General features: G+C 35.9%; 1 protein-coding gene across 2 annotated transcripts in view; it reads left to right on the forward strand.

Moving 5' to 3' along the window:
• L (zinc finger protein Lobe) overlaps window positions 1-24,098 on the forward strand; it is a 1,127,861-nt gene that overhangs the window by 1,068,881 nt on the left and 34,882 nt on the right. For both annotated transcript variants that reach the window (XM_069825789.1, XM_069825790.1), the window contains one exon: window positions 5,398-5,540. In XM_069825789.1, the coding sequence (XP_069681890.1) occupies window positions 5,398-5,540 (143 nt within the window). The remainder of the gene's footprint in view (window positions 1-5,397; window positions 5,541-24,098) is intronic.

The raw sequence follows: 24,098 nt of genomic DNA on the forward strand, positions 1-24,098 counted from the left end.
TAACCACATTATGCAACGAGTAGAAGATGATTATTAGCCTAAATCAGTGATCGCCAAAAGCTGTGTCGCGACACATGCTCCTGCCTCCACTCAAGCGTAACCATGGCATCATATCTCCAACCTTTGTTTACAGCCTTCACTTCGATATAAGTAAAGACATTTATCAGCAGCGGACGTACGCATGTAATGTTACAAGTGTGTAGGCTAATACGTTTCGATGTCTTTTCCAAAACAGATAATAAGCAAAATCTTAATTTTAAGGAGTATTTATTTTGTGCAGATGGCAAAAATATGAGATACTTAATTTCTTGTAAAATTTTAGATGGCGTATTAAAGAGCAATGCACGTTACCACTATTCTTCTTGTTATGAAGACTACCACGTCCTTACCTGTAACTTGAATATTTCATTAATAAACGAACAATAAAAAGTATCGGCTTCTATGTCTTAATCGGGGTAAAATACTTCCACTTTTTTTCGACGTATGTAGTGTAATCTGAATATTTAATTAATAAATAAACAAATAAAGGTATTGGCTTCTATATCTTAATCGATGTAAAATACTTCCACGTTTTTTTCGACGTATGTAGTGTAATTTGAATGTTTCATTAATAAATAAACAATAAAAGTATCGGCTTCTATGTCTTAATCGGAGTAAAATACTTCGACGCTTTTTTTTAAGTATGTAGTGTCATTTACAACTTTGTGACCAGCCTGGTACGTTTTTCTAATTTCAAATATGTGCTGATGTAAAGTACACGTTCTTTTTATGGTAAATAAGAAAATAAATTTATTTTAGTTTATTAATAACACAAAAATAATGAATAGGAGGATAAAAAATTAACGTGGAAAAAAGTGTGTATAGTAATAAGTAGATGAATATTATATTGCTTTTGTTTTTTGGTCACAGTCCGTCTCTGCACTGTTATTCACTGCATTACCTGAGGAGATACCCACTCCACCCCTCTCCCTGCGGTAGTGGTGTGCGGGTTGCATTTCTATTACGTCACAATTTCATGGTGTTTGGCAACCACTGGCCTAAATTATAGAAAATATTTTGGGGGTCCTCCAGAATGAAATATGGGCTGTTGTCGACAGTTACTTTTTTACTGAGTAGTAGTTTAGTACAACGTCAGCTCTCGTCCTAGTTATGTTGACACAGTATCTCATGGACTGAGGACTGCAAATCGTACAAATCAATGTTTATTTCTCGAGACGTGGATCGTACGACTCCGGACCTCCACTTAATACAACTGGGATAGGCTATGCCTTTTACATTGACAATGGACGGACATCTTTGTCCTAGCAGAAGTCGGCTTTTATACAATATTGAAGTTGTGTGACTGAAGACTTAGGAATGCAACATGTAAATAAGACTAGTTACCGAAAAAGGAATTTTCTCATTCAAATGTAATCAAACTTACTGTGCTATTTTCAAAGTATTTTAAGTCGTAGCATTTATAAGGAGTTTCATTAATCTATTTAGAAAAAATAGAAAATTCCGGTAATGCATTTAGTTTTTCTTGTATTTCGAAAGTGACATGGAGTAGTTGTGGAGATGGAAGATAATGGTTTCCATTAAAAGAAGCACCCGTTAAGGACAAGAGTTCTTTTGTTATGTAACATTTAACAAAAGTCTAGTTAACTAGCTCCCTTGTACTTTTGGTTGTGTCAGTTTTGGTCGGCCGACCATGCGAGAAGGTGTGAAAACAGGTGACAACCAATTAGGCGACAAAACTTTCATCACGTCTTGTAATTAGTATCCATAGTAATTAAACACCTGGTCACCGCCTCTGAAGCAGCCAAACCATAACGATCGCGTGTGAGACTTTGTCTTGTAAAACATGCGCGTAATTAAAAGGCTACGTGGGAAACGTGTGCGAGCTGGGTTCGATGCACGTAGCAGAATAAGACGAACTGTCACAATACGTGAAGGAACTGGCGGCTCTCCCTCAGTCGCGTCGGGAACCGTGCAATCAACTGCTTCCTCAGGTTACAGGACCTTATTTGTACTCAGAACAGTGTTTTTCCTCTCAGGTACCCTATTTTTCCCCCCTTTACATTTTTATCCTCTTCTTCTCACTTTTATTCTCATCTTTATCTTCCTTGTTCTTGTTCTTTTTATTATTATTATCTTACTCACTGTTCTTATTTTATTACTTATTGTTACAATTCTATTACTCATTATTGCTACTTTCCTCTTTATTACTATTTTCCTTTTCATTGTTGCTATTCTCTTTCTCATTGTTGCTATTTTCTTATTGTTGTTATTATCTTGCTCGTTATTGCTATTCTCTTACTCATTGTTGCTATTTTTTTATTATTGTTATTATCTTACTCGTTATTGCTATTGCTATTGTCTTACTCATTGTTGCTATTTTAATACTTATTGTTACCTTACTCGTTATTGCTATTCTCTTACTCATTGTTGCTGTTTCCTTACTTATTATTGTTATTATCTTACTCTTTATTGCTATTCCCTTACTCACTGCTGCTATTTTCTAACTTATTGTTTTTATTATCTTACTCTTTATTGCTATTACCTTACTCATTCTTGCTATTTCCTTACTTAGTATTGTTATTATCTTACTCTTTATTGCTATTCTCTTACTCACTGCTGCTATTTTCTAACCTATTATTGTTATTATCTTACTCTTTATTGCTATTCTCTTACTCACTGCTGCTATTTTCTAACTTATTATTGTTATTATCTTACTCTTTATTGCTATTCCCTTACTCACTGCTGCTATTTTCTAACTTATTGTTTTTATTATCTTACTCTTTATTGCTATTCCCTTACTCATTCTTGCTATTTCCTTACTTAGTATTGTTATTATCTTACTCTTTATTACTATTCTCTTACTCACTGCTGCTATTTTCTAACTTATTATTGTTATTATCTTACTCTTTATTGCTATTCTCTTACTCATTGTTGCTGTTTCCTTACTTATTATTGTTATTATCTTACTCTTTATTGCTATTCCCTTACTCACTGCTGCTATTTTCTAACTTATTGTTTTTATTATCTTACTCTTTATTGCTATTCCCTTACTCATTCTTGCTATTTCCTTATTTAGTATTGTTATTATCTTACTCTTTATTGCTATTCTCTTAATCACTGCTGCTATTTTCTAACTTATTATTGTTATTATCTTACTCTTTATTGCTATTCTCTTACTCACTGCTGCTATTTTCTAACTTATTATTGTTATTATCTTACTCTTTATTGCTATTCCCTTACTCACTGCTGCTATTTTCTAACTTATTGTTTTTATTATCTTACTCTTTATTGCTATTCCCTTACTCATTCTTGCTATTTCCTTACTTAGTATTGTTATTATCTTACTCTTTATTGCTATTCTCTTACTCACTGCTGCTATTTTCTAACTTATTATTGTTATTATCTTACTCTTTATTGCTATTCTCTTACTCACTGCTGCTATTTTCTAACTTATTATTGTTATTATCTTACTCTTTATTGCTATTCTCTTACTCACTGCTGCTATTTTCTAACTTATTATTGTTATTATCTTACTCTTTATTGCTATTCTCTTACTCACTACTGCTATTTTCTAACTTATTATTGTTATTATCTTACTCTTTATTGCTATTCCCTTACTCACTGCTGCTATTTTCTAACTTATTGTTTTTATTATCTTACTCTTTATTGCTATTCCCTTACTCATTCTTGCTATTTCCTTACTTAGTATTGTTATTATCTTACTCTTTATTGCTATTCTCTTACTCACTGCTGCTATTTTCTAACTTATTATTGTTATTATCTTACTCGTTATTGCTATTCTGTTACTCATTGTTGCTATTTTATTACTTATTGTTGCTGTACTTTTCCCCATTATTTTTATTTTCTTTCTCATAATTATTATTCTCTTCCTTGTGTCTCATTAACTTATTGTTATTATCTTCTTCATTCCTAGATATTATTTTCCTCTTTATTCTTGCTATTCTCTTCTTCCTCCTCATTACTGTTATTTTGCCTCCTTCTCATTGTTATTGTTCTCTTCTTCTGTCTCTTTTCTAGTATTGTTCTCCTTCTGCTCATTATTTTCATTCTCCTCTCATTATTATTATTATTATTATTATTATTATTATTATTATTATTAATTCATAAGTTCTTAGTGATCTGTACAAGGGCAGGTCTTTCACTGCAAACCCATCATTCTCCAATCTTTCCTATTTTCCGCCTTTCTCTTAGTCTCCGCATGTGATTCGTGTATCTTAATGTCGTCTATCATCTGATATCTTCTTGTGTCCCGAACTTTTCTTTCGTCCACCATTCCTTCCAGTGCATCTTTCAATAAGCAGTTTCTTCTCAGCCAGTGACCCAGCCAATTCCTTTCTCTCTTCCTCATCAGTTTCAGCATTATTCGTTCTTCACCCACTCTTTCCACCACAGCTTCATTTCTTATTCCGCCTGTCCACTTCACATGCTCCAATATCAACATTTTAAATGTTTCTAATCATTTCTCTTCACTTCGTCGTAATGTACTGTACATGTTTCTGCTCCATACAATGTCATACTCTACACAAAACACTTCACTAGTCTCTGTCTTATTATTATTACAGTATTATTGTTATCATTATCATCTTATTTCTTATTTTTATTATTTTTCTTTGCCTTGTTAATGTTCTCTTCTCCTTCTCTTCTTATCCGTACGTGTGGAGTAACGGTCAGCGCGTCAGGCCACGAAACCAGGTGGCCCGTGTTCGAATCCCGGTCGAGGTAAGTTTCCTGGTTGAGGTTTTTTCCGGGGTTTTCCCTCAACCCAATACGGGCAAATGCTAGGTAACTTTCGGTGCTGGACCCTGGACTCATTTCACCGCCATTATCACGTTCATTTTATTCAGTCGCTGTTCATATAGCGTCGTAAAGTAACCCTCTTCAGTGATACTAGTACATTTCCCATAACACAATTCGTCAACTTTCGCAAAGATGTAGTGTGTGTGTGATTGACAGCCAAAGCTGATTCCATTTCCTTTTTTTTTTTCTACTGTAATTATGGATTTATTTGTTTATGATTACGTCTACTTCCTGTCTATTGTTTTTGCTCGTTGCAAGTAATGTTATTTCGTCGTACTCGCTTCATGGCCCAGGAGAGGTCTGTACTTAATTACTCTTTTAAACAACAGAGACCTCTTACAGTCAAATGAATTCACTGCAACAGTAAGGCAATTATGGGATGGAAATGTCTGGAAGACTTAACTACTCGTTCGAGAACCTGCCACCAGAATTCTACCAGCAAGGGTCGTGGATCGAAGCCTTGTTTATTTTATTTATTAGCTTAGATATCATTGGCCCTCACCAACGACCCTTTGCTTGTGACTGAAGATTGTGTGTAGTCCCTCCTTGATATAATGTGGTGATGCTATGTTGTTGCAGACACACAGCGACCAGATGCCGTTTCGCTGCGAGTTCTGCAGCCGGCTCTTCAAGCACAAGAGGAGCCGCGACCGCCACATCAAACTGCACACTGGCGACAAGAAGTACAGGTGCACCCACTGCGAGGCGGCCTTCTCCAGGAGGTGAGCACGGCAGTGTCTTACTTTGTTAATATTGATTGCTTTCCTTTTTACAGCTATTCGATGCCGCCACACATAGCATGAAGATCTTGAAGCGTCATATCATAATCTGAATCCATATTTTCATACAGATTGATTCATATTATCTATCCCTATTTATAATACTATCGCAGGTCACAAGAAATCAACAGAAGAACACATGCAGATTACTTTAAACAGTAATTAAAGATTTTCACTTAAACCTTTTCTGTGCGATGGCAGGGTCCTTAACTTGCCGTTATTCGCACCACCTGTACGAGCGTGACTCATAGATATCGCTAGTGTCGAGAAGCGTAGACCACTTAGTTCGTCAGAAACTATCCAGCGTGCACCACAGATGGTGGGTCTACATTGGACTCGTAATTTATGATGATGATGATGATGATGATGATCATGATGATTATGAATTGTTGGGATGTCAGAGGGGAACTGGAGACCCGGAGAAGCCCCTATGTTGCCCAATACAAGTTATAAATTCAGGGTGAATCCCCGGGATTTGAACCCGGAGCCTCTAGGCTTATAAGCTCAGCACTTTAGCTTTGAACCACCTTGGCGATTACGGTTCGTAAGTTTTCTGTTGCATTGCTTACCAGCAATGGGTTCGTGAGTGGCCCTTATAACTGTTAAATTATACCCAAATCTTCTGTAATATTCCTACTTTAAAATAAATATTCTAGTGAGAACCTTAACATTTTGAAGAAACTTTGAATCTTCCAATTAGACTGTATGGAAACCGAGTCTCCAGTGACGGTGATAACCAGACAGTGGATTTTCGGTCCCTACACAGCTACAAGACATCAGGTCCCTTTGCGTACAATGAGGTGTGGCTAAGAATTCAGTGACCTCCCTGCAAACTGGCTACACCTAACCTTCAGTATCGGGACCGAAAATCCATTGTCTAGTGATAACACATCACGTCCAGTTTAATCGTTCAAAAGACTGGAAACAAGTGTAGCGTCTCCTTATCCTGTAAGAATCTGCACAATTAATTTTGCTCCCAGTACACGATTTTTATGTAAATGATAGCGTGTGGTAGTTCAATTAACGCACTATTTAATGGCTGATTGCACGATATTATGGATCCAAGTTCGAATCTCGACATGGCGGAGTGATGCACAATGCCAAGCTTGGGGGAGTTTCTCTCAGGACCACCCGTTTTCCCCTCGTGATTCCAGTAACACGTGCTAACACTCTCTACAGTTTCATTTTCATGATTACTTCCATCTCGCAAAATAGGGCATCTCCTGCGGAATCGGCCGTCTTCCATGGTGAATGTTCCTCCAAAGATTAGTAAATGATAATGGTAGTGAATTCTAGACGACTCGTAGATGTATATAAGAGGTACCGGAGCCCCCCAGATTCTTGCTTGCGTGGAGGGAACATGACTCTTAATCTGTGAAGTGGCAAACTACCTCAAGAGAGATGGTATACGGGTTTGATGGCTGGAGAGGAATACGTAGTGTGACGGTTGGTGTAGTCGGCACGCAACTCATTCCATCACGTGTTCATAAAAGAGATATTTGGGTTGACGTGCTTATGGATGCTCCGTATCCCGCTCGACAAGCGTCTCCACCTCGCGGGTGTGAAGCTAGATTAATCATTAAACACGAGTGGGCTGTTTTTCATAAAGGACTGTAACATAGATTGAATCTGGCTGATATCACGATTACATTACATTTTATAGAATGTAAAATTTGCTGTCGCAGTATACAGTGGTCGCGTGCGAATATATAGCGTTACAATGAATAGACTTGTGATTTGATAGAAGATTGAGCACAGAACAAACGACATCAGAAAGGAGGTCAAATGTGGCTGTCGGTAACTAGAAGACGTTTAATGTTCCACGCGTAAAGCTTTCACATATTAAATTATAATTTTGTTATGACAATCTGAGGCGGAGGAAGAATAAACATTTGAACACTTTGCTACAAATGAATCAACAAAATACCTATAGTATATATAGATTATGTAAGAACTATCTCAAAAATTAAGCATGAGTCAAGGTCCCAGATTATTAAACAAATTTTATTCTAATATAATTTTAACCACGAATCTTCTCCAAATTAATAAAAAAATATAAAAAATTGTATTGGATTTATAGTTTGGTTTTAAACATATTAAACACTTTTTGATCTGTATTCACTCTCAATTTTAATTTTATTTTTGTCTGTATTGGAATCCCCTCCTGAGCACAAATCTTACTCATTCAGGTGTGGGCTAGTTTATCTTACATTGTTTTAACTTGTATTCATTTCAAACTTACTAGCAATAAAATAAACAAATAAATAAATAATAGAGTAATAAAAACGGAAAAATCGTTCAAACGCATGTATGTACTGTACATTTCTTAGAATGTAATTTAAGGAAAATTAAAACTTCTTATATTAAAAAAGTACCTTGAATGTAATCATTCATTTCGTACATGCATACATACATACATACATAAATACATACATACATACATACATACATACATACATACATACATACATACATACATACATACATACATACATACATACATACACACACAGATATTCATGTATATACAACATGAAAAATATTGTACGGGCGTTCCGATTTCTGGGTCTGTACTAACACATCAAACGTATGGATACAGAAAGAATAATCAATCCAGCGATTAACTTCAAACCAACGGCATTTCGAGATGTTACACTCTAGGAATAAGGATGATCATTTTGAGATAGAACATACTGATAACATTTACTATGACGATGATGATGATGATGATGATGATGATGATGATGATAATGTGTAATCTATAAATATTGTAAGTAACGAGATAAATGAAAATAGAGCTCAGGATCTTAGAAGTTTTAATACTGGGTTAGGATTTTTATTTCCTAGTCTCAAGTGATAGTGCTTTTAGGATCTCGCAAATTTTCTCATTTTAATTTATTAATTAACAACTCTTTCGTTTCACTTTATTTATTGCATTTCATAGATCTTACATTAGCATTAAAGCTTTAGATGTGGAACAGGTCAAGAGTAATACAATTTCTTGGCGAGATGAGGTGAGGCCGAGGATTCGCCATAGATTACCTTGTATTTGCCTTACCGTTCGGGAAACCTCGGTAAAAACTCAACCATGTAATCATCGCAAGTGGGAATCGAATCTAAGCCAGAGAGCACATCTGGATCAACAGGCAAGCGAGTCTGCCGACTGGGCTACGCTGGTAGCTCTACAAGAATATACTTTATAATACATAACAAGTAGTTGAACTGAATAATTTGAAGGAAAAATTGTTCTAGGGCCGAGTATCGAACTCGGGACCTTTGGCTGAGCGCGCCAACGCTCTACCAACTGAACTACCCAGGAACTCTACCAGACCCCGGCTCAATTATTCCCATTATATTCATATACCTCAATTGGATTGACAGAACCTCAGAGCCCAGCATTGAGTGCACACTTACTGTGTGACTTAAATTTGTGGTTTTCTGTTAAGGAACAGTAAACTTGTAGACCTATTATGCAATATGGTGTTAACGAACAGTAAACGTGTATTATACAAACCTGGTGTAGTTCCTGGGTAGCTCAGTCGGTAGAGCGTTGGCTCGCGGTATTAAGATATGTCGATCATATGCGGAGACTTAAGAGGAAGGCGGAAAATGGGAAAGATCGGAGAATGTTGAGTTTGCAGTGAAAGACCTGCCCATGGGCAGAACACTTTATGTATGTATGTATGTATGTATGTATGCATGTATGTATGTAGGGGAGAGTTGGGTAGTATCGGACATCGGGTAATATCGGACAGTGAGTTTCTTTCATCTACAACCAGATGATAGTACCTGAATGACATGGTTATGTTTCTGTGATGTCGCATACAGTTACGTAACCACGTAATTCAGGTACTACCATCTGTGGTAGATGAAAAAAACGCACTGTCCGATATTACACGATGCCCGATACTACACAACTCTCTCGTATGTATGTATGTGTGTATGTATGTATGTATGTATGTATGTATGTAATGTTTGTATGTATGTGTCATAAATTTGATTACACTGGTTTTATCAACATTAAGTACCAGTTTTTTATTTGCACGAAATCATCCATTCATTAGGTTCAACATTGTATTAGATAGAATAAATTCGACGTAAATAACATTTCCAATTTATCCAAGCGCTCGGTACATGCTGAACGGAGGATCACCACGGCCGGCTCGATCTGTTACGCCCACGTGGAGGCAGCGAGCAACCCCCAAGAAACTGGTCTCACGTCAAGCATTCCGGTCGTCAAATCTAATTGACATTGCAGATAGCATCTCATTCTCGGATGATGACCAATCGAAGACTGTCAGGCGATCCTTGTAATCGAATATCAGATGAAATACGATACATTCCGGACAGGTCGATAATGAAAACGTTTCTCTACTCAGCCTGGCTGTCCCTTTGTCTCAACAAAAAGAAATTGTAGTATCTTAAACACAGCTGAACTCAGTCCTTCTGATTCGGGCACATCGGAATGCAATTATATGGAATTTCTTTTGTGCTCTGAGTCAATTACGAGAACTTCTTGTTTCTAACGATACGTTATAGATGAATTCTACTGATGACAGCAGGTACTTGAAATTTCTTGCGAACCACAGTGATATGTAGATATCACTACTTCTGTGATATGTAAATTATATGTAATGAGATTAATGAACTTACTTATGTATGGCTAATGTACGTTATTGTGTTATTTGTTAGAGATGTGAAGTGAGGGGAAATGTGCCATACAGGAGGGGTTCAAGAATTAGAAGTATAATATTTCTGGTATAATAATGGGTGAGGAGTAAGGTTAGTGAAGAATTGATAGCGGACATAAAAGACTAGTGGAAGAATTGCAATAATAAATTAAAATAAATAATGACTAAATGACTTGTACGAGAGGTGTTGTAAAACGGGTGGACGGCACTGTATACTAATAACGTGAAGTGACGCCTCACCAAAAGGTATATTCCTTAAAGACAAATATATTCATTCATTCATATTGTGTTATTCGTAATCATTAGATCAGTTAATTCGTTTTCATTTACTTTGATGTCAAAAGGTAAAAGCGTGGGCTTTCATGCTGTAGATTCGAAATTTCGTTTATACATATATTATAGAAACTAAGTTTATTAATTTATCTATACTTTTTTTTTCGTTACCGGTTAAGATGTGTTGGCTGTTAGCCAATAATAATTTTAGACTTTTGCGTTGGATGAGGGGTATGAAACAGCTTGGAGGTAGGATATTTTCATATGGTAATGCCTTCAGTTTTCATTTATAGTTTACATAATAATAATCTTGAGATATATGAATTAAACAACAAAATAGAAGAATATAGAAATACATGGATGTCTCACATTTCAAGGATGCAGGAGGACAGGATATCATATAAGTTTTGGAAATATGAACCTCAGGGAAGAAGAAATATTGGAAGACCAGCCAAAAGATGTAGCTGCTACAGGAATCAATTTCCTAATGCATGAAGGATGATGATGATGATAATAATAATAATAATAATAATAATTATTATTATTATTATTATTATTATTATTATTTTCATCATCATCTTCGAAAGTCATTTGCTGTGAGAAATGAGATTTTTCCCCTTTGCAAAAGCATCCTCTCTATATTTGCTGACGAACTGCTTACACCCGCTGTGGATTATAATTCCGCCTATTTACTTCAGACATAATGTCACACCCCATAACGTTTAGTAGAAGTTATTTCGAGCATGTGTAATAACCAAGTCCTGCGTTTGGTTACTTTGAATACAAGTTAGGTGTACTTATCATGTCATACTACTATGGATTGGCTAATATCATGTGGTTGCTACCTCTAGTTGAGATTCTGGCTGATACATCTATTATCAGGCAATACAGTTCACTTGACGATGTGTCAGGGAAGAACAATAGTTTATATACATCTGATGTCTGGTTAGTGAAATAAGTTTCTAGTCAGCAATGTATGCTCTGGAGGCGGAAAGGAACTGACCGCCTTGCCCCATTATCCCGTGCCTTAATTGTCTCATGAGTGATGCCCTATTGGTGTCACTTATGAGGTTTCAGCCAGTCTTCATACTGTTGACTAAACTTAACATATATCTGGTCGTCTGCAAACAGCATTACATTTGGAGACATTCTGCCTTATTAAGTAATGTGTTCTGAGTTAGACTTCCTATCAATAGGCCTATATAAAAAATAAAGTTGTTGTGTTGTTGTTTTCTAATGCCAGGCATTTTACAACAAAGTCATTTGACCTCTTGCACTCCAATATTTTTGAAAGATATTATCATGGCCAGCCACTGAAGTACAGATTTTGAGGTGTTCCGAATTTCTTGGTTTGAGTTGCACAATGGGCAGTTAGGGGACTGATATATTCCAATTCTATGCAGGTGTTTGGCCAAACAATCATGGCCTGTTGCCAATCTAAATGCAGCTACAGACGATTTTCGTGGTAAATCGGGAATTAACTGTGGATTATGATGCAGAGAGTTCCATTTTTTCCCTTGAGATTGTGTTATGAAATTTTGTTTGTTGAATACAAAATTAAAAAAATAAATAAATAAAGTAGATCACATAGAAACCCCTGTATTACCCATGAGAAATTCATTGAGATTTTCACTTGTTCTTTGACCAGTATTAATTTTAATCGGAGTGTTATTACTATTTGTTATTACTAAAGTCTTCCGTTTGGTTACCTAAATTCTCCAAGAAATCCGCAAGAGCATAAGTATGTATGGAGTATAGCTTGACGACATTCAACTCTATAATAGACGAGGTAAGACCTGTCCTGTGACCCTATCAAGCACCGTGTCTGTATCACCAGTGGATATGGAGTGGGAAGTAAGTTTTAGTCTGAGCTGAACTTTGGGAAAAGGCTTTTGTTTATTTATTTATTTATTTATTTATTTACTTGTTTATTTATTTATTTACTTATTTATTTATTTATTCATTCATTCATTCATTCATTCATTTTTCTCACAATCACTATTACCAGTTGAATGCCTACAGCTATATGTTTGAATTTTATCAGTAGTCGTAATTTATTTCTCGAACCAATAAAACTTCGTGAGTTCCCAACTAGCAAAGTATAAGCTTGTATAATTATCATTTACTTATACAGAATTTTAATGAAGTACGAGTAAACACATTATCGTCCGATAAAGTAAAGTAAGCAAATAGATGTTTTATAGTTGTGAAATAGAGCCAAGGAAAACTAGTATTTACTGAGGTTCTTTCGATGCTTATTCTGTGTGGGAATAGCCTACGTCTAAAACTTGTATTACGACTTTCTTTACGCTCTAGGTAAAGTAGGCGAAATATTACATCGAAATTGTACCATGCCTGTTGAAGAAAAGGAGAAAGTAATCTAAATTGCAGTTTCACCATACTAAGAATTATAAATAATTATCTTTATTAAACATAAAATGTAGGTTCTACAAGAGTGAGGAGTGTTGGTGGAATGATGATGATGATGATGATGATGATGATGGTGATGATGATGATGATGATGATGACGACGACTATGACGACTTCGACTATTACTTGGGCAGTTCATGACCAGCAATTCTCACTATTTGTGTTTGATATAATCGTCTCATTTGAAAATTAGTTCCCACTAATGTACTGTGACCTTTCACCATGCTAGGATGCGACCAAGGGAGATCAGTTATTGTGCATGTTATAATCTTCGCAAAAGCAAAGACAAAACAGGATAAATAACCCAGTATTTGAAATTAAACTTTAAAGATGATGGTGAAGATAGATTACTACTGTACGATGGTTTTAGATCATGCTGCGTTGTGACCAGGGAGTCCGGCTAATTAAAAATGCCATAATCCTCACAGGAGTAAGGCCAAATGACTTATTCCTTTGAAAGGGATAGAGTCTAATGATGCTACTGCTGATGATGATGACGGTTGTAATGATTTTCACTGTAGGATTGTCATAGTCTGTTGCTGTTGCTACCTCGCTAGCGCGTTCGCTTCCCGGTGTGGGCAATGGAAAAGATTTATTTTCCGTCCATGGGATTGAGTACTTGTCCCCGTCACGTGCTGCCCTGTGTTGTCTCATCGATGGCCTTGTACCGCGTTGTCCACACGACAGGGAAGGCTGGCGGTATGTGCCTGTGTAGTGTTGGTCCATAGCCGTATACCTTCCGCCACACTGAATTAGATTGTAATTCTGTAGGATAGGAGGAAGTGAAACAGAAGAAGAAAAAGAAAGTCTTGTGCCGTGCTTACCACATGAATAGAGTGCCAGAGTTGCCTAACCCACAAATTTTTAAGCCTCTCATTTCTGCATAGAATGACTGTAAATTATCATTTATGTGTGTGCTAAAGTACATTTACTAGATAATTTCATTTCATTCGTTCATTTAGTGTTCTGCCTATAGAAAATAATGAAAGTCATTTCAACATGTGTTTATTAAGAAAAGAAAGACGTCAGTGTATATAAAATGTTCTTTTTTCAAAGATATGTTTCTTTTCAATACCCTATTTCATATTTTCATTCGTTCATTTAGTGTTCTGCCTATAGAAAATAATGAAAGTCATTTGAACATGTGTTTTATTAAGAAAAAAAAAAAGACGTCAGTGTACATAGATTTTGTTTTTCAAAGATATGTTTCTATTCAAGAGTACTAAAGTACTTTACTTAACTTTACTTTATAGATTACTACGTAGTTATATAGAAGTGCAATATCCATTTACAGCACTGTTTTGACGCATACTGTACTAAAGAATAATACCCAGAAGGAAATCAAACAGGTCTTTCACTGCAAACCCGGCTTTCACCAATCTTTCCTATTTTCTGTCCTCCTCTTTGTCTTCTCATATGATCCATATATCTTAATGTCGTCTATCATCTGATATCTTCTACTGTCCCAAACTATTTTCCGTTCACCATTCTTTCCAGTGCATCCTTCACTAGACAGTTTCTTCTCAGCCAGTGAACCAACCAATTCCTTTTCCTCCAAGTTTTCCAACTTACCTGCTTGCAGAGAGTCCTTACATTTCACCCCAGATCACATTATATAACAGATTGCTCATCCCTATGTTAAAATCGGTAGCACTTTGAAGAGAACAACCGCCAGGATCGCCACCCGTCCTCCGTAAACGAACACGTGATGGCAGTACAGTCGCTAATGCAATTCAAATGGGAGTTATGACGTGACTCCTTATGTAACAACTAGATGGCATCATAATAAACCTGACAACAGTTGTTACCGTCAAAGCCTATAAGACCGAGCAATCTGGGTATATTTGATCTAGAATTCCACGTTCCAATCCTCAACTTTCTTTTCTTCTGTCTGTTGGGTTGCTTCATAATGTGTCCTTCCGCAGCATCCCCCTTCCGAACATAGATAAATATTAGGTGATGGTAAAGGAGAAATCATTTCACAGTGAGGGCATAGGCCTATACTTACTTACTTACTTACTGGCTTTTATGGAACCCGGAGGTTCATTGCCGCCCTCACATAAGCCCGCCATTGGTCCCTATCCTGAGCAAGATTAATCCATTCTCTATCATATCCCACCTCCTCAAATCCATTTTAATATTATCTTCCCATCTACGTCTCGACCTCCCTAAAGGTCTTTTTCCCTGCGGCCTCCCAACTAACACTCTTTATGCATTTCTGGATTCGCCCATACGTGCTACATGCCCTGCCCATCTCAAACGTCTGGATTTAATGTTCTCCACCTCTTCAAAAGATAAATTTCCAATTTTTATATTTCCATTTCATACAATATTCTCGTCACGAGACATAATCATATGAGGACATAGGCCTATAATTAAAAAAAAAAAGACGTCTAAGTTTAGACTTGAATATTTTTTTCAGCGTAATTGTAGTTTAGACAACTCTGGCACTCATCCACTCTATAGGGAGTTGTGTTAATTGTAGGCTAATGTTTAATAATGGTCCATAATCCCCACAAAAATGATGAGATGATCCTGTCCGTGAAGATAGAATATTACCAGTGCACGATGGTCTTGCGCCATGCTCACCACATGATTATGGAATAAATATCATCCTGATAAAAATGAAGATGTAGACCTTTCTGTCGGTCCAGCCCTTGAACATAAATGCTGGCAGTGTTTCCAGCTCCATGGAGTCCAGAGTCCCGCTGCATTGTCGTGAGCTACCGGTCGCTGCAGAGAGCAGCCTCATTCATCAGATGGGTTACACGTTCACTGCCGTGTTTTTATGGCTGCGCCGTTTCCTGTTCCTTGACAGTTTTAACTGTTGCAGCCTTCCATTTCTCTGAATCAAAGTTCATCGATTGGATTGATGCGTCATGATCCACTTCTTTGGGTATTGCATTGCGATTTATTAACCTGAGTTGAACGGTTTGTTGTACCGAGCGGGAGGCTAACTCGCATATGAGATTGCGGCCTCAACTTCCGTACATTAACAGGCTTCTAAGACATCGTTAGGAAAAGAAATACTGTTTATCTATGTTTCGTCGACCTACGTTTTATTCCACTACCTATTTTAAACCACTCAAAGATGCTTTATCTTATTTGTTTTTCATCCTCAGTGCATTTCCCCTTATTTCCTTCTGGGTATTGTTATTTAGTACAGTATGCATCAAAACAGTGCTGTAAATGTACAGTTTTCCTAAAAAAGAATGAGACGATTGGATATTCCTAAGTCTCAGATGTAAGACACTGCGCATGATCGGAGACCAGAGCACTGATACACAAGTTAACGAATATTGAGTTACTTAAATTCAGGCCAGTTTTGAAATATATGAAGAGTCCACTGCAAGAATGATGGATGTCATTTGGAATACATTTTGCAGGAGAAGCAATTAAAAGTTTGAAATGCTTAGCGCTCAAAGCTTAACTGTGATTTTCCGATCATTACTGGGCAATGACTATCAGTGTTAATGCCATATAACTATGTATGTACATTCTACATGGCTTAAGTTATGCATTGACAGTCTTGGTTCATTTTCGACAAGAAAGTGACATCCATCATTCTTGCAGTGTCTCTTCATATATTACCCTGCGCATTCATAGTTTGAAGGATCGCTTTTGTTGAATTGTTTACTGAGGGTTTGAGGAAACATGTATCGAATGCGTAGAGAAAAATATAAAAATCTCAGCAATTGCTACCACGACTCGAGGTACTTTGGCTGATTCGTCTTCTGTCCCTCGAGCATTTCATGTAACTGTTTTATACTTCTCTTTATTGCATAAACTTCTACAAATATTTTAAAATGGAGGTGAGTTTTAATGTGCTAATTACTGTTTCAAAATAATCGTAAATTAACGTAAGCTACTGTGTAGCCTGCAGTCGTTGTTAACTATTGAGGGAGGAGATTATTCCTGACAGGCACATTTATTTCTTGTTGTACATCTAACACTACTTTGAAATAATGTTAATCTTTAATTTTTTTAGTCAAGTACGTAGTAATGAACGTCTGTTCCCGCTAAAATAGTTAATTAAATAAAAAGCCGTTAGACTATGTTATAAAAATACAGTACATCTCAAAATATTCAACGACCACTTATAAATTTGACAGTTTAAGTATTCCTTTGGTATATGGTGTTTAAAAACATATGACGAATCACTCCTCACTGATGCTGTATTATTTCGCGATATAATTTCGTTTAGACTTAATAATATGTAAAAAAAAAAGTACATTTTATTCCAAAAATTAGTAAAAGGCAATTAACAATAAAAACACAACCTTATTTATTTCAAAATAAAGAGAGCAATGTAAAACTTTTAGAAATTAATTACAAGTTCCATCACAAGATGTATTCTTTTGAGCCCTCTTCAGCCATCAGATCCGTATAGACCATCATATCTGTAGCGGTTATTTGCAGTACTTTACAAATATGAATTGTCATATTCCCTTCAGTGTAAGATCCTGGAATGCTTCGATATCTTTTATGCAGATCTGTGAATTGTCTAGAACCCACCACCACTGCCATATACTAATCTTTGGACAAATCGAATAGCACTCACTATGGCGGACGGGCGATTCAGTGCCATGCAAACATAGGAGATGTACTATTTTTTCGTAACGGAAGTATTAATGAAAGGAAAATTGTGAAGAGTGTTGATAAAATGTCGAGAAGGAAGGGAATGAACCGGAGAAAAACCCTCAGAACCTTTGCTGTGTCCACCAGAAATGCAACTCCACCATGAGTGGGAACTGAGCTTGTGTCCTCTGTCACAGTAAATCAGCACTCTACCCGTATATCCAATAACAAAATTTACAAACCATATTTTTTTCTCGCCCTACTGGTTTCCTGCTTTGCGAACAGATGTCTCTGTGGGCCAGTGATGCATCGATTGAGGCTGCAGGAAACGTCTCGTGTGATCACAGAGGTCTCAGATAAAATAAAACGTATAAAATATGAGGCGGTTACAATAAGTCAATAGGCTGCAGTGTATCTGGGGCTGACTAGCGGAAGGTACATCAGATTAAAAAGTAAATAGCACTGTAAAAATAAAATCAGAGGGTCAGTTGTTCCTCGGCAGACATGGAGCATTCGAACCCCGTCGCATGCCCTGCACGACTTGATCGGGCGAGGCAGGGCGATGACGTGTGCTCTATGTGACAACATCGTCCACAAGAATGCTGTCTAGCTCGTCCAGCAACTGACATGACCGATTCCAGAAAATTGCTAGGAAAAATGACAGACGTCCAGTTATAACTACTCGTTCGTTGTACATTCTGAAATAGTCTACGCCAGGTTTTTTTTATTAAATTGTCTATTGATGTCGTGGTGGTATTTCTTCTGTACCTGAGGTCATGGATATCCCTTTCCAGACAAAACGACGGCACTGACAACGTCGAGGAATGCGGTGCAGAAAAAGTGGATGAGAGAGCACTTTGCTCTTGCAGATGAGAGAGTTCGAGCATCAGACTATAGGCCTATGCCCCATCTTGAACTCATGATCACTAAAAAAAGTATTTATTATTACATGAATACTGAGACTTTGAAATTTCGTCCACTCTCATATCTTTTCTACAGTAAATCTTCCTAATCTTCAGGTGCAACAGCAAGCCTACGTTGTTAGATCCGTTGTCTGGCTAGCCCGAACAACTTGACCAAGTAGGCTACACCGTAATGTTATCAATTTTAAACAACTTATATTGAAAACAGAGAAAATTATGTGCTTCAAAAATCGCACCGTTCTTGTATTTATTTGTTAAGAAAGAGAATATTATTATTCGGTTCTAGTCTACTCTCAATAAAGCTGAAAGTTAGAATTTATAAAACAATTATATTACTGGTTCTTCTGTATGGTTGTGAAACTTGAACTCTCACTTTGAGAGAGGAACAGAGGTTAAAGGTGTTTGAGAATAAGGTGCTTAGGAAAATATTTGGGTCCAAGAGGGAGGAAATTACACAACGCAGAACTGTATGCATTTTATTCTTCACGTGACATATTAGGAACATTGGATGGACAGGGCATGTAACACGTATGAACGAATCCAGAAATGCATGTAGAGTATTAGTTGGGAGGCCGGAGGTAATAAGACGTTTGGGAAGGCCGAGACGTAGATGGGAGGATAATATAAAATGGATTTGAGGAAGGTGGGATATGATGGTAGAGAATGGATTAATCCTGCTTAGAATAGGAACCGATGGCGGACTTATGTGAGGACGGCAGTGAACCTCCGAATTCCTTAAAAGTTATAAGTAAGTAAGAAAGAGAATGCATTTTACGGGAAAATATTTAGATACATTTTCACGTAATCTTTACGAAAATAATTTGTATCTTGCATAGTTTCTGTCAGTGGATTATTCGTCATCAATTTAGAGGATAACTAAGAAAAACTGTACAGTAATCAAATAAAACGATAATTATAGTTAGACAGTAACCAAAGATACAGAATTTATACAACAAGCATTTTCAGTAAGTAATATTTTCCTTAAAAGGATTGTTTTTATTCTGATTAGCCAGCCATTAGATTCTCACTTCTTTTATTATCTAAAGATATGAATTTATCTGTATCTTCACCACATTACTTATGGAAGATATTCTCAATGATATCGAAAAATTCATAGGGAGATGGCTAAAAAAATTGGACAGGAATTTATTAACGAAACTCTTTAAAGAAACACAATTTTTTTACAAGATTTTACAAAGATTTTATTGCAAACAAAAATTAAATGCAATAACAAATATTTTACAATATTCTTGTAATACTCGTATATCAACATTCTTCAAAATTCGAAATTGATTACCAATCTCGTAGTAAAATAGCCTACATATTACAATTTATTGTATAAATACAATGTAACTGGGTCACACCCGAAATTAACACACAATTCTGAAAAACGTTTCCCATTCTTTAGAAAGCATAATTCAGAAGATAAGGGTAATGGCACCATCATTCTAAAAATTAAAAGGTTTAACTGTTAGGTTCAGGCAGGTGTAACTGACCGTACGTAGATGGCGACTCAATGATAATTAATTTGTTGTAGTCCTTATATCTTATACTTTTAATTACATTTCAAGGCAAAGTAAAAAAAAATGTAAGCTTATTATATTATAAATTATGTTCCTGCTAAATTTTTAATTACACTTAATGTTTTAATTTTTATTTAGGCCTATTTGCGTTTGCGTTATGAATTAAATGGCTCTCTTGAGAACTCCTTTCCGATAATCATACCAGCATTTACAGAAGCAACTTAATAATATGTGGATTATGCAGTTTAAAATGCTCAAATTAATTAATCTCAACTCATGTCCGGTTTAATTTCCTTTTGGATTATGAATTTTATTTTAGCTTATTTGACCACCTTGTAAGTTCACGCAAGCTTGTAAACGTATTTTCGTTCCTTACGAAATATCCACAGACTTTTAGGATATCTTGTAAGTCCTGTTGAATGCTCAGTTCTTTTGCTAAGATAATGAATAGAAATGATCGCAGAACGAAGCAAGATACTATTTACAAGGTAGTTATTAAACTTTTGTTCATAAGCATTTGAAAGGATTGAGTTCTACAGGGTGATCCGTTTGGGTATTGATAAAATAAAAACATCGTAAAACATTTACTACTGAACTTTATTTGTTGAAACTTTGTGCATACAATACTGAAAGATGGGAGATTCCTCAGAGCTCAACATGATCCCCATTGCGACCTTCTGCATTTTTTTTGACACAGAACCTGTTTCTGCAAATGTTCGATACCACAACATTATCGAATCGTATTTAGGTACATTACGCACACCATATTCACGTCGAAATTCTCTTTGAACTCTTTTAACACTCTCAAATTTAGCATACCAAAGAACAAATTGTGCCCGCTGTTGATTTGTAGTAGCCATTTTAATCATCTACGATTTTCATTTGTCCTTTTAGATTATGCATTGTTGATTGACATATATGGAAACTTCCGTCTTTTAATCGTAGTATAACCGGCAATAAATTTTTCCTAGTATCATACTAGCTTTATAATAATAAATTAATATTATCCATACCCAAACGGATCATACTGTATAAGTCAACCTTCACATGAGTGTGAGTGGCAGGCAAGCGGGACACTTCTGTCATGTGACATTCATATTCTGTAATAAGCAGTTAAGAAGCTACAGTATATAAACAAGATACACTCATGAGGTACACTGCTATGGAGTAATGGTTACCATGCCTGACCGTGAAACGAGCTGGCCCGGGTTCAAATCCTGGTTAGGGTAAGTTACCTAATTGAGGTTGTTTCCGGGGTTTTCCCTCAACCCATTAAGAGCAAATGCTGGGTAACTGTCGATGCTGGACCTCGGACTCATTTCACCGGATTATCACCTTCATTTAATTCGGACGCTAAATAACCTGAGATGTTGATACAGCATCGTAAAATAGCCCACTAAAAATGTGATGCTGACAATCTGGTTTTTGAGACCCCAAAGGATCACTATGTCCAATGCTTGCCGGATGATGATGATGATGATGATGATGATGATGATGATGATGATGATGCCGACGATAATGATAACAAAATATGATTTTGACAAGATTCCCAAGCGATAGACCTACTAGTCTACATTGAATATATAAGGAGATTTCTATTAAACCGATTAAATTTTGTTTTTGGCTTTCGCTAAATCGATGTGAGCCATATTTTTTATTTTATTTTAGTAGGTTATTTTACCAAGCTTTATCAACATCTTAGCACAGTGTAGTATATACAATCACGAAGCTCAATACGTAATAAATATGCATCCATAGATTGTTGCTAACCTCTAGGATCGCTAACATCGCCTCATTACAGGCAATGCTAAATAGTACCGGCACAGTCTTTTGTTCCTAGCACCCTCACAACTCAAGCTTCGTGGCTGTATATACTAGACTGTGATATTAGGTTATTTAGCGTCTGAATGAGATGACGGTGATAATCCCGGTGAAATGAGTCCGGCCGGGGTCCAGCACCGAAAGTTACCCAGCATTTGCTCATATTGGGTTGAGGGAAAATCCCGCAAGAACCTCAACCAGGTAACTTGCCCCGACCGAGAATCGAACCCGGGCCACCTGATTTCGGGGCCAGACGCGCTAACCATTATTCCACAGGTGTGAACATAAAATAAATTCAATAGATACCTATGTATTATAATATCCAGTCCCAGGATTCAGAGAAATTAAACCAGAGTGTCTGTCCCTATAGAACATTCTCAAAACTGTTCAAGCTCGTTTATAATAAAAGAGCCTTGCTGTAAAGAAATTTAAATTACTGTTAGGCACCTGTGAGCCGGCGTTGCGCTATTGTTTTCAATTAGCACGTCACGTGATCGGCTGCGCCCGCAGCCTTCTCGTTTGTAATTAATGGTTAAGTGTGACGGCTGTTGTAAATTGACTGCCGCTAATACCGGTGCTGTCTGTGGGTGGTCACTCGCTAACAAGGCTTCTTGCGCCGACATTGTAGTGTGTCTTGAAACAAATGATGCGGTCTATTTCAAATCTGTAAAACTAAATTTCACACAGTGTTGAGTTTCGATTAGAAACGGGGCTTCTGCTCATGATTTGTGAACTTGTAAAGCCATTAATCGGCTTTGTTAAATTGGAAGCAACAATATCAGTTTAATTCTCAGCTCTTGCGTATTGATTTATGTGCCTCGCATTGAATCATTTGAGAGAAAGCTCACTACAGGAACAAGCTAAACTATTTTCAACTGTCACATGCCATTTATAAAAATAGAAATATTGCATTTAAAATAAAAATAATAAATACGAAGCTAATTGTATGGATACAGAGTAGTGATCCTTGTGTATTAGTATTCTTCTATCAAAAATAAAGTAACATTAGTGCCAGTAACTTATTCATATAGATTGTTGTCTTATACAGTGTAAATGTCCGATTATTAAAGAGTCCTCCGAAGTTAAGTATTTAGGCATAATTTTCGATAATCATTTAAAATGGAACCAAAACATTAATTATCTTTGTAATAAATTACTTAAAATAGTATATTATTTTGTTTTATTGAGGAATTACTTGTCAATAAGTTTATTACGCACAATATATTTAACTTTATTTCAATCGGTAATTATGTATGGAATTATAGGATGGGGTAGCTAATTTAAATCCAATTTTAATCCACTTTATTTATTACAGAAGAAAATAATTAAAATATGTCTTCATAAACCTATTCATTTTCCATCTCAAAATTTGTTTTTAGACTTTAATGTACTTAACGTAAGACAAATTTATTATATTGTATTAATAAAATTCATACATAAAAATCGAAATAATTTTGAATTGTATTCTCATAGTTAAAAAACAAAAGGTATGAATTCTTTAAGATTGAACCAAAATGCAACACTGTTACAGTATTTAATCATAGTAGTAATTTAGGCCCAAGAATATATAACAAATTTATATTTAAATATCCTAATCTTGTCAATTCTAATAGTTCTAGTATTAAATTTAAAAAGTTATGTATGGATTTTATAAAAATTGAAAAATTGTAAATTTAAATTTATATACAGTACTATAATTGCATAGTAGACATAAGACAAATTGTATTGTATAATTATAAATTTCAATTCAAGAATCCGTCCCTGGGCACGAGTTCTACTCTTTTAGGGGCGAGCTAATGTTTTTCCGTATATATTATATTTTATGTTACAATTATTAGCAAAATAATAAATAAATAAATAAATAAATATTAAGAAGACTGAAATATTATTTTAAAATAATCACCGATTTTGATAATATAATTTCGTTTTCTAACTTTTCCACCCTGCTTTCAGCTAGTTTAATAGCTTCTATCAAAACCCTCAGATCGGTAGAGTAGAGATCCAGAGTTCGAAATCTGTCTAGTTTGTTCTTTTTCTGTTTCGTTACACTATGTTTCTACATCCAAAGGCTAATTATCATAGGTCATACCTTACCACGAGAGGTTTCGAGGTTACCTACCAATAAATTTACGAGCAACGTATCATCTATGGAAACTTAATGAAAATATATGCAGCTGTTGTCTAGGATCCGTTCACATTCACAATAAATAGATTTATAGTATAGATGATATTGCTATATAGTACCTTCATTGGAATACTAAC

The sequence above is a fragment of the Periplaneta americana genome, chromosome 5 (assembly GCF_040183065.1).
Source record: "Periplaneta americana isolate PAMFEO1 chromosome 5, P.americana_PAMFEO1_priV1, whole genome shotgun sequence".
In the NCBI taxonomy this organism is placed as follows: domain Eukaryota; kingdom Metazoa; phylum Arthropoda; class Insecta; order Blattodea; family Blattidae; genus Periplaneta; species Periplaneta americana.